At 34.5% G+C, this 11,901-nt stretch overlaps 1 protein-coding gene across 1 annotated transcript; it reads left to right on the top strand.

Moving 5' to 3' along the window:
- Positions 1-329: 329 nt before the first annotated feature.
- LOC134232930 (dynein assembly factor with WD repeat domains 1-like) lies at positions 330-11,637 on the top strand. Its single transcript, XM_062714931.1, has 13 exons — positions 330-442; positions 1,302-1,374; positions 2,611-2,702; positions 2,802-2,854; positions 3,208-3,266; positions 3,499-3,621; positions 5,727-5,826; positions 7,526-7,633; positions 8,099-8,205; positions 9,809-9,930; positions 10,307-10,479; positions 10,729-10,891; positions 11,209-11,637. The coding sequence occupies exons 1-13, from the start codon at positions 403-405 to the stop codon at positions 11,241-11,243; spliced, it is 1,248 nt and encodes a 415-aa protein (XP_062570915.1). The 5' UTR covers positions 330-402; the 3' UTR covers positions 11,244-11,637.
- The last annotated feature ends 264 nt before the right edge of the window (positions 11,638-11,901 follow it).

Raw genomic sequence — 11,901 nt, 5'->3', positions numbered from 1 at the left:
AGAAATAAATGCATTTAATATACTGTGAGCGTTTTTAATTTACATTGACAGTAAACGGTTTAAATAAAAATAAAATAACAATATGTGACACCACCAAAACTATGCCACGGTACCTTATGATATATTTTAGTTTCTAGTATATATTAGCTAAATACTAAATCATACATTACTTCTAAAAACCTTATTAAAAACTAATTCATTTATAAATAAATTTATTTATTTTCAATTATTCTCTTTCTCCCTTTAATTCAGTATCATTTATTTGAATGAGATAAAACGAATGATTCCTCGTACAACCGTGTCTCCAATTTCTTGGAAGAGTACTTTCCCTTTGATTTCGTACGTATCCCAACATGCATCAAAATTAGGTATTTTTAGCAATTAGAAACCAAGCACTTGAACATGAAGTTAAAGCGATTTCTTCTACGATACTATCCTCCTGGTAAGCATACAATTCTAAAGAACTGAAATATATTTCAAAAAATTTCCAAAATGAGGCATTTATAATTCAATTTTCAAGGTATTTGCGACAGAAAACAGTTTCGAGTTCGGTCGCGATGAACGCCAAGATGAATCATCATGGCTGAAAAGCACATGCCCGAACATTTATTGGTGTCCTTTCAGTTGTTTTGACATACTATGTTGTTTTTAGCTTTAATAAATTCCTGCTGCATATTTAAAGGGTTTTAAAAAGATATTTTCTGTTGTTTTGACTCATGGACACAAACTACAGGAGAACCTTGTGAACTGCATCAGTATACTTTTTATGTTTCTTTTCAAAATTCATTAGGCCGAATATATATTTTTTCATAATGAGATTTTTCTAGACTGTCTGTAGATTTAATACTTTCAGCTGCAATAACATAAATTCACCCGTTCATCGAAAATCAGCGCAGTTCCAATTAAATTAATTCCTGACATTCTTCCATTGATTTTCATGTTAATTTCACTGAACATTTACATTCAGGCTAAGCATCTAAAGATTACATAAATTATAACAGTTTTTAGCTTGTAAAGTTTCAAATTATAGAATTTTCTCGAAATTTAACCTAAGAAGTTACAAAGTCAAACACTGGATGTATTTTTCAGAACATCCAAGTAATTTGATTGACATATAAATTTGAAGAAAAAAAATTTTACTAAAAAGTTCTGCAGGAATTCAAATATGCTATGGATTCAATGTTTAAAATGTTATTAAAATGCCACGGAATAATGAAAACAGTATCCAAATTAAAAGTATAAACCTTATAACTTTTTTGTAGTCCTTCATCATATGTGAATTATGATTTATTTTATTTCAGGGATCATATTGGAGTATGAACAGGGAGGAAACTTAAAAACCAAATCAATTGACTTGCTGGACCTGAAAGTAGAGTGAGTTAATCGTAATTTGATTTCACACAACACATTGTAACAGTCATAATTGTTAAACCCCAACTAAACAGTCCCTATATAATTTCTTGCTTTAAAAAGTCCAACAGTTCGATTGTTTTCCACGAGTGTTGGTCCAGGAATTGTTAAAATAGACTGTTAGAAAAGACTGTTGCCCGATGGCACTAAACTGAAGTATCTTATTATCTTATCATTCGGCAAAGGAATGTAACAAAACAGTTGTTGACAGGAGTCTCGGAAAACAGTCCACCCTGTTGGACCGGAGTGCAAGCTGTTGCCTATGGCCTTGGGCACAGCTTGCACTCTGGTCTAACAGAACAACTGTTTCCCTCAACCCAAGTCAACAACCAGGGGCTGAAAAATAGATTTTTCAAGCACTTGCCCAGGGGCAAGTGTATGGTCAAATTTCACTTGTCCCACTTCAGTTTTTACTTGCTCCACCAGCACTTTATATTCATCATAATGAATTAATTTGTCTCTAAATCGAAAAATTTTGCAGCCTAGGATTGTTGTTTTGAATAGTGGTGACATTTAAAACCACTGCCTTTAAGTACTATGTACCATACAATCTGTTGATTGATTGTATGATGTTTTACGTCCCGTTCGAGAATTTTCTACTTATATAGAGATGTAAAATTGCTATCATATTTCAGCTATAGTCATGATATCTGCTATTTGTTTAAAATAATAGTTTCGGACATTTGTTTTTCTTTTCTTTTCTCATACCTGGTATGTTAGACGTTTTTGTACTGAGATTTTCACTAACATTGTTATGGACAATGTACTTATCATCGGCTTTGGATCGTTTTCTGCCGCGATCATAACTGTCAAAACTTTCTCCATTTCTCCAATGCCAATTTGTCACTTTCAATTAATTAAGTACATTACTTAAACCTTTCGGTAAAACTTGTAATGAATTGCATAATGATGACACAATTAAACTAGTTCGCATACGAAGTGTGACAAACAAAGGAAGATGACTCTTACAACAAAATAATTTTAATTTCGTAGAAAACTACATGTATGACATTTTTAAAAATTGATTTATTGATTGATTTTTTTTTAAAAGTCACTTGCCCACGGGCAAGTGCCTATTAAAAATTCACTTGCCCGCCTCTAAAATTCACTAGCCCCGGGTGTCGGGCAATGGGATTTGTCAGACCCTGACAACTGTATACTGATGTTGATGTATTGAACTGTAATTGGTGTATTTTACAGAACTGATGTTGATGCTGTGGTTGATGAAATAGCCAGGAAGGAGCCATTAATTACAGCAACTAAAACAGAACAAGTTAGAAAACTGGTACAAAGTATGTATAGTTTTTATTTGACAGTAATCTGTAATGTTATTGCAGTGTACTTTTAATCCAGGGACATTGTTATATATTGAATTTTTTTTAATATTACAGGATTACAAGAAAAACTTGCCCAAAAGGATGATCATCACTTTTACTTATTCAAGGTGAATTTTAAGTTCATATACAGAGTAATGTCTTAGCAATTACATAAAATATATCAGATTGAACTAGGGTGCTGAAATCATCATTGTTGGTGGGGGGGGGAGGTAATGTTCACAGATTCCATGGTTCATCACTTCAAACAAATATTGACCCACATAAATGATTTCTTTGTTAATGCATTGGTTCAGTGAGTTTGAGGAAGTTATACAAAAAATAAATTACATGCCATCAGAGTTCAAACCAATAAAATTTTAATTTTTAACAGACATTGAACTCCCAATACAAATGATTGCAAAGTATTCATTTATATTATATTTTATGATTAATAAATTAAATATTTAATTCTATTTTGTAGGTGCTTAGAGCCCATATCTTACCACTTACCAATGTTGCATTTAACAAATCAGGGTCCAGGTAAGAAAAATGTCATATAACACATTTATTTCCTTAATGACAACAATTTTTTAAAAAAAAGTTTTATGAAGTTTTTTTTTAAAATAGCAAGTAAAATTTTCAGTAAAGATGTATGATCTCCCAAAGTAGGTCAGGTTAGACAGATTTTCACTGTATTAATTGTTTTCAACAAAGACTAATTTTTGAAGTGAGATTTATTGAATAATATTCCTGTGTAACCCCTCTCTTTCAGTTTTATCACGGGGAGTTATGACAGGACATGTAAGGTGTGGGACACAGCTTCAGGGGAGGAGTTACATACCCTGGAGGGACACCGTAATGTAGTGTATGCTATCGCATTCAACAACCCCTATGGGTAAGAGGACAACCCAGCCACTTTGTTTTTAGCTCCCTGAGCCGAAGGCTCAAATGAGCTTTTCTGATCAAAATTTGTCCATTGTCTGTCGTCGTTGTTGTTGTCGTCATCATAGTAGTTGTTGTCGTTGTAAACTTTTCACATTTTCATCTTCTTCTCAAGAAGTACTGGGCCAATTTCAACCAAACTTGCTACAAAGTATCCTTGGGTAAAGGGGATTCAAGTTTGTTCAAATGAAGGGCCATGTCCTTTTCCAAGGGGAGATAATTATGAATTAGAGAAAAATTAATGGCGTTTTTTAAAAATCTTCTTCTCAAGAACCACTGGGCCAGGAAAGATGAAACCCATGTGGAATCATCCTCAGGTAGTATAGATTCAAATTTGTTCAAATCATGACCCTCGGGGGTAGGATGGGGCCAAAATGGCCAATCAAAGTTTTACATAGGAATATATAGTAAAAATCTTTAAAAATCTTCTTCTCAAGAACCACTGGGCCAGGAAAGATGAAACTCATGTGGATTCATCCTCAGGTAGTATAGATTTAAGTTTGTTCAAATCATGACCCCCGGGGGTAGGGTGGGGCCAAAATGGCCGATCAAAGTTTTACATAGGAGTATATAGAAAAAATCTTTAAAAATCTTCTTCTCAAGAACCACTGGGCCAGGAAAGATGAAACCCATGCAGAATCATCCTCAGGTATGTAGTGTAGATTCAAGTTTGTTCAAATCATGACCCCTGGGGCTAAGGTGGGGCCAAAATGGCCGATCAAAGTTTTACATAGGAATATATAGTAAAAATCTTTAAAAATCTTCTTCTCAAGAACCACTGCCAGGAAAGATGAAACTCATGTGGATTCATCCTCAGGTAGTATAGATTTAAGTTTGTTCAAATCATGACCCCCGGGGGTAGGGTGGGGCCAAAATGGCCGATCAAAGTTTTACATAGGAGTATATAGAAAAAAACTTTAAAAATCTTCTTCTCAAGAACCACTGGGCCAGGAAAGATGAAACCCATGTGGAATCATCCTCAGGTAGTATAGATTCAAATTTGTTCAAATCATGACCCTCGGGGGTAGGATGGGGCCAAAATGGCCAATCAAAGTTTTACATAGGAATATATAGTAAAAATCTTTAAAAATCTTCTTCTCAAGAACCACTGGGCCAGGAAAGATGAAACTCATGTGGATTCATCCTCAGGTAGTATAGATTTAAGTTTGTTCAAATCATGACCCCCGGGGGTAGGGTGGGGCCAAAATGGCCGATCAAAGTTTTACATAGGAGTATATAGAAAAAAACTTTAAAAATCTTCTTCTCAAGAACCACTGGGCCAGGAAAATTGAAACTCATGTGGAATCATCTTCAGGTAGTGTATATTCAAGTTTTTCAAATCATGACCCCCTGGGGTAGGGTGGGGCCAAAATGACTGATCAAAGTTTTACATAGAAATATATAGGAAAAATCTTTAAAAATCTTCTTCTCAAGAACCACTGGGCCAGGAAAGATTAAACTCAGGTGGAATCATCCTCATGTAGTGTAGATTCAAGTTTGTTCAAATCATGACCCCCGGGGGTAGGGTGGGGCCGAAATGGCCGATCAAAGTTTTGCATAAGAATATATTTGAAAAATCTTTAAAAATCTTCTTCTCAAGAACCATTGAGACAGGAGAGATGAAACTCATGTGAAATTATCCTCAGGTAGTGTAGATTCAAGTTTGTTCAAGTCATGACCCCTGGGGTAGGGTGGGGCCAAAATGGCCGACCAAAGTATATAGGGAAACCTTTTAAAATCTTCTTTTCAGGTACTTCAAAGCCATGATTAGTAATATTTATATGGAATCATCCTCAGGTAATGTAGATTCTAGTTCGTTCAAATCATAATCCCCTAGGGGGTTAAAATTCAAGCCCCCCCCCACCATGAATGAAGAAGAGAAATTGAAATTTCAAAAGTAGAAAGTATCAAAACAATAAATGAAAATTTTCACTTAGTCTTGAGTTGATGGGAGTGCTTAATGTTTTCTTTCTTCTTTTTTTTTTTCTGTCGTTTTATTAAGTGTTAGTCCTAAAGTATATTGAAAGTAATTGTATTAATATATATATATTATTTTAGAGACAAGATAGCCACAGGTTCCTTTGACAAAACTTGTAAACTGTGGAGTTCAGAAACGGGGAAATGTTATCACACATTTAGAGGGCATTCAGCAGAAATTGTAAGTAAATCTGATCAAGAAAATTTCCAAATACATGTAATTATAAAAATTGTCAGTTAAAAGGCCTTTCTTTACAACATATTCAAAGCTTCAGAAGACAGATTAAATATTTAAGGTGAATTCTTTAGATAACTGATCATTATAGATTACACCTTATGATAACCTGATATATTTGAATTGTTATGTCCTTATATTACCGTAATTTTCGGGTAATAGGTCGATACTTTTTTTCTCAGAACCGCTGGGGTCGCCCAATATACGAATTCGACCTTTCTAAGGCCAAAGTTTACGAAAAATGCCCAAAAATCAATAAAATTTACCTAAATTTCAAAGCAAATCTGTGCCACTTTCATAACTTTTTTCATTATTTTACGCAGAAAAATTAATACCTAGGTAAACAATAAAATATTTATTCTATAGCTTTCTTACAAAATAAATTCCATTAAATATCCGTTGATGACAAAGGAAAAAACTGTGCTTCATCAAGTAAATAATTCATCAACGTGTTATCCATTGCCATCATGCGGTAGCCATCTTGTGAAGTTAGGAAGTCGCTACCGTTTACTAAAAGTAAAACCGCAACCGTATCAAAATTTAAAATACGGAAATTTTTTCAAGATCAGAAGTGTAGTGTTTTACCATTTATTAGTAGATTGATAAATTGAAATAGTATTATTTTTTTTTATTGTGACAGTCTTATATTTATTTTAATGTAAAATGAGTGAAATAAATTGTTGCCAGTCAATTACCAAATAAACCGATAGTCATTACCGCTATACAAAGATTGGCTTCTAAAGAATTTTAATTATCTGACAGATAAAAGGATTTACACTGTGTGTACACGCAAAGGTTTCAACACCTGTTTTGGTTTAATACCCGCAGGGCATGATTAGCAAATCCACGTGCCGTTGTAGGGTATTAGTGTTACACATCATTGAACAAACAAAGCCATGAAATTCATAATGACTGTCAAATTGTGAATGTACCGGTACTCTCAATTAAATTTATAAATTAAACTTGCAGCGTGGTAATATTATTTCAATTCTTTACCGTTGCTTTATATATACATTCAATGGTCGTTGCGGGTTTTAGCAAATCCCTGAAGAACAAAAATGAAAATGGCGGACATCGAAGCAATTGTCGTCCACCGGTAAATAATGTCTGAATAAAATATATTAAGAATGTGTCCAAGTTGTTCTGAAATCAGAATTATTATTCTTTGATCTCGGGTATTTCCCGAATTATAGCTGTAAAATAAAAACGTATTTACGTGTTATTTTTGCCTCTGGTTAAACAACAGTATGAAACTACGGAGGCATTGAACAGGCAAGTTGGAGAAAAATAAGTAATAACACAAATCAAATAAGTTTTAACTACATTTTTTTAAAAACTTTATTTAAATGCTGTACTCATTAAAATACCTGTTTGTTTTCTTGATACGTTCATGTCACGGAATTGCCCCGGTAATTTTAGAGGTTTACCTGTTCTGATACGTTGTATCTGCGTAAGAATCTTTAGAAAAGGGAAATAAAGCCTCGTCCTATATAGTAAGTTCGTCCTATCTTAGGATTTTTCAAAAATTAAGGCTGAAAAATGAGCCATTCGACCTATATACCCCATCGACCTGTTATCCGAAAATTACGGTATGTCATTTATGTTATGTCTCTTGTGTGATTTAAGCACCACTGTAACTTTGTAGGTGTGTCTGAGTTTTAACCCCCAGAGTTCTGTAGTGGCCACTGGAAGTATGGACACCACGGCCAAATTATGGGACGTCCAAACGGGACAGGAACTCGTCTCTCTTTCTGTAAGTGTTGTGTTCTGTAAATTTACATCCTGATATATGAAGGGCATTATAGATGATATGTTAAGTTCTGATTTTGGTACATTTAATTCTCTATTTTATTTTAAAATTTTAGCCACAGGTCAGTAAAATTGTATGACACTGTTGAGTTATTCTGAATTTGTCACAAACATGAAATAGATTATCTGTCTTATTTCTGTCTGAGTTTTTGCTTATTTCACAGATGTGTTTTTGTATTAAGTACTATTAATGTGTCACAATTACATGTTTACCAGATTTTCAATTGCTCAACAGACCTAGCACATCAGATTTCTAAATAGAGAGACCACAACTGACTATCATACAGCTTTGATTAATTTATGACCTAGAAAATTGGAAAAACAGAAAAATCCATGAAACAAACTGTCAAGAACTATGCATAAACAGTGTCGAAGTAGACTCTTCATGAGGTATATCATTTAATTTCAGGGTCATTCTGCTGAGATTATCTCCCTTTCTTTTAACTCCACTGGTACTCAGCTTATAACGGGGTCCTTTGATCACACAGTTTCCGTGTGGGACATCAACTCAGGAAAGTAAGTACATTGTAATAGACTTAATAATATAAAATTTACAGAAATAGTTCATGATTTCAGTTTTTAGTAAGTGAAAATAATGTAATTCCACTCTTAATATATGCCAATCAAAGTTCTGCATATGTCATCTGATTTTTAGCTCACCTGAGCCAAAGGCTCAAGTGAGCTTTTCTGATCACAATCTGTCCGTTGTCTGTCGTCGTCGTCGTTGTTGTCGTTGTTGTCGTTGTTGTTGTCGTCGTCGTCGTAAACTTTTCACATTTTCATCTTCTTCTCAAGAACCACTGGGCCAATTTCAACCAAACTTGGCACAAAGTATCCTTGGGTAAAGGGGATTAAAGTTTGTTCAAATGAAGGGCCACGCCCTTTTCCAAGGGGAGATAATCATGAATTTGTTAAAAATTAATGGCATTTTTAAAAAATCTTCTTCTCCAGAACCGCTGGGCCAGGAAAAATGAAACTCATGTGGAAGCATCTTCAGGTAGTGTAGATTCAAGTTTGTTCAAATCATAACCCCCGGAGCAAGGGTGGGGCCAAAATGGCCGACCCAAGTTTTACATAGGAATATATAGGAAAATTCTTTAAAAATCTTCTTCTCAAGAACCACTGGGCTAGGAAAAATGAAAATCATGTGGAATCATCCTGAGGTAGTGTAGATTCAAGTTTGTTCAAATCATGACCCCCGGGGCAAGGGTGGGGCCAAAATGGCCGACCCAAGTTTTACATAGGAATATATAGGAAAAATCTTTAAAAATCTTCTTCTCAAGAACCACTGGGCTAGGAAAAATGAAAATCATGTGGAATCATCCTGAAGTAGTGTAGATTCAAGTTTGTTCAAATCATGACCCCCAGGGCAAGGGTGGGGCCAAAATGGCCGACCCAAGTTTTACAAAGGAATATATAGGAAAAATCTTTAAAAAAATCTTCTTTTCAAGAACAACTGGGCCAAGAAAGATGAAACTCATGTGGAATCATCCTGAGGTAGTGTAGATTCAAATTTGTTAAAATCATGACCCCCGGGGCTAGGGCGGGGCCAAAATGGCCAACCCAAGTTTTACATAGGAAGATATAGGAAAAATCTTTAAAAATCTTCTTCTCAAGAACCATTAAGACAGGAAAGATAAAACTCATGTGAAATTATCCTCAGGTAGTGAAGATTCAGGTTTGTTCCAATCATGACTCCTGGGGCTAGGATGGGGCCAAAATGGCCGACCCAAGTTTTACATAGGAATATATTAGGAAACCAATATATTTAAAATCTTCTTTTCAAGTACTTCAAAGCCATGATTAGTGATATTTATATGGAATCAACCTAAGGTAGTGTAGATTCTAGTTCAAATCATGAACCCGTGGGGGGTTAAAATTCAAGCCCCCCCCCCCCACCACCACCACCATCACCTCAGTAAACTTTCAGTTCTGATCTGATATGTGCTTTTTCCTAGCCGACGTGCTCAGGTGAGCGCTGTGGCCCTTGGGCCTCTTGTATGTAAGTGAGGTCAAAAGTCTAACTGCATCCTTCAAAAGTCTGCAAATAAATGCAAGAAAAAAACAAAATCTTGCACTAGACAGTGGTTGGAATTATCACCGAGTTTTATTTTTGTAGGAGGATACATTCACTAATAGGACACAAAGCGGAGATCAGTAGTGCACAGTTTAACTGGGATTGCTCACTTATTGCCACAGGCTCCATGGACAAAACCTGTAAAATCTGGGATCCACCTTCAGGTTGGTCAATCTCAAAATAAATATACAATTGAACTTTGGTATCTCGAACTCCAATATCTCGAATACCATGGATATGTCGACGTGATTTGGAAGTCCCAACCACATATTCTTTAAGTATTTAACCTTTGATATCTCGAATCCTCGGATATCTCGAAGTTTTATCTCAGTCCCATCAGGTTTGAGATAACTTGAAGTTTGATTGTATATTCAACCGATAAAAATTGAATTTAAAGGACTGCATTTGGTTATGTGTGTAATCAAGAACTATGATTATATTGTTTTTATGCATTTACAATTGGGATACCGTCAAGCTGTTGAAGTACAGAGAGATTGGATAACAATAATTATAAATCCCTGATTCTTTCTTCCTACACAGGCCGATGTATAGGTACCCTGAGAGGTCATGACGATGAGGTGTTAGACGTGGCCTTTGACTACACGGGTCAGATGTTACTGACAGCATCAGCTGATGGGACTGCCCGGTGCTACAACGCTGTCTCCCACAATCTCATCTCAAAGTTTGAGGGCCATGAAGGGGAAATCTCTAAGGTGAGCACGTGGAAGTTTTTGAAATTGTTACGACATATGAAAATAATTTTATGCTTCAATTTGAAGTGCAAGTTTTGTCCCATGGTGTTATTCAGAGTGAAATTATTGGTGTTAGGAATCAGGTGAAATGTATTTCAATCTCCCTCTTGCAGTGTAAATTATTTTAAACTAAGTATCAGCAAAAAGAAGCATATAGAGAATCAATTCAAAATTTGGGTATTTGGATTGATTATATTCTCCTTTTTACAGATAACATTTAACCCCCAAGGAACCTCAGTGTTGACAGCCAGTTCGGATAAGACGGCACGACTCTGGGACCCAGAAACGGGGAGATGTAAACAGATCCTGGAGGGGCACACAGACGAAATCTTCAGCTGTGCATTTAACTACGAGGGAAACACCATCATTACTGGTAAAGAAATACAGTTACACTATCAACTTTGCTATTTATTTATAATATTAATTTTCAAAAATGTTTCTAATCCCTTTAATGTAAAGCTGATGGGAAGTAAATAATGATAAATTATATATGTTTTGAAGAATTATGTTGGATTAGTTTTGGTACATGTATGTTATGTTTTGATTATTTAGAATTAAATTTTTTGGCATTTATATAATTTCAGTTATTGTGTTTTGTTTCTCTGATCCATATTAAAAATTGTTTTTGTTCTAGTTTACATGCTTTTTATGGCAAAATATAAATTATTGAGCTTATTTGCTTTTTTGTAGGAAGTAAAGATAACACATGCAGAATATGGAGATGAGAGAGGTTAATGTTCTAATAATAAACAGTATTATGGTGCCAATGCTTGATGCCTCATTTTGTCTGTGTCGTCGTATGCCCTCGATGGACTTAAAAGCATTTAAAAAAACATCAGCATGTTAATTCCATATTCACAGAGGAAGCTCCAAGAGTTGTTTATTAAAGCCATCATCTGGACATTTCAATATTTACCCAAAAAATTAATTCTGGCCAAGATTTAGGGAATGTTGTTTGAAGGACTGTTATTTACATCTTTCTTTATCTATTTGTGAAGTGTCCAATTGTTGAAATCCTTTTCTTTATGCGGTAAAAAAATATTTTTGGTTCCTAGAACCAATTAATTTACATCTGTACATAATTAATATCAACTGTTTATTTAACTGAAATCCATTCCTTCCAACCTTATTTATGTATAGATTATATTTTTTTTTAATAGTTTTCTTTGTGTTTTTTTTTTCTTCAAATTTTACATTTATATTTCCGTCCTATAATTATTGATGATTGAATGACAACCAGTTGTAATATTTAAAGAAAAAATATATACTTGTTGATTTTCACAACAGAGGTTATTTTGTGACTTTCTACATACAATTTTAAATTTATTTTCAGTACTTATATGCTTTATATACATTGTTTTTAATGCACATTCCAGTATGTAC

Source organism: Saccostrea cucullata, unplaced genomic scaffold, assembly GCF_032062105.1.
Source record: "Saccostrea cucullata isolate Sc308-1 unplaced genomic scaffold, CSIRO_AGI_Scuc_v1 ctg820, whole genome shotgun sequence".
Classification (NCBI taxonomy): domain Eukaryota; kingdom Metazoa; phylum Mollusca; class Bivalvia; order Ostreida; family Ostreidae; genus Saccostrea; species Saccostrea cuccullata.
Note: the sequence above shows the minus strand (reverse complement) of the source record. Positions and strands in the feature narration are given on the sequence as shown.

What these genes read in the sequence shown, in the direction of transcription:
- LOC134232930 (XM_062714931.1), top strand. Translation starts at nt 403, where the DNA reads ATGAAGTTAAAGCGATTTCTTCTACGATACTATCCTCCTG. An exon ending in AGGAACTCGTCTCTCTTTCT is followed by an intron (nt 7,634 to 8,098) that starts GTAAGTGTTGTG and finishes ATTTAATTTCAG; the next exon opens with GGTCATTCTGCTGAGATTAT. An exon ending in ATGAAGGGGAAATCTCTAAG is followed by an intron (nt 10,480 to 10,728) that starts GTGAGCACGTGG and finishes TCCTTTTTACAG; the next exon opens with ATAACATTTAACCCCCAAGG.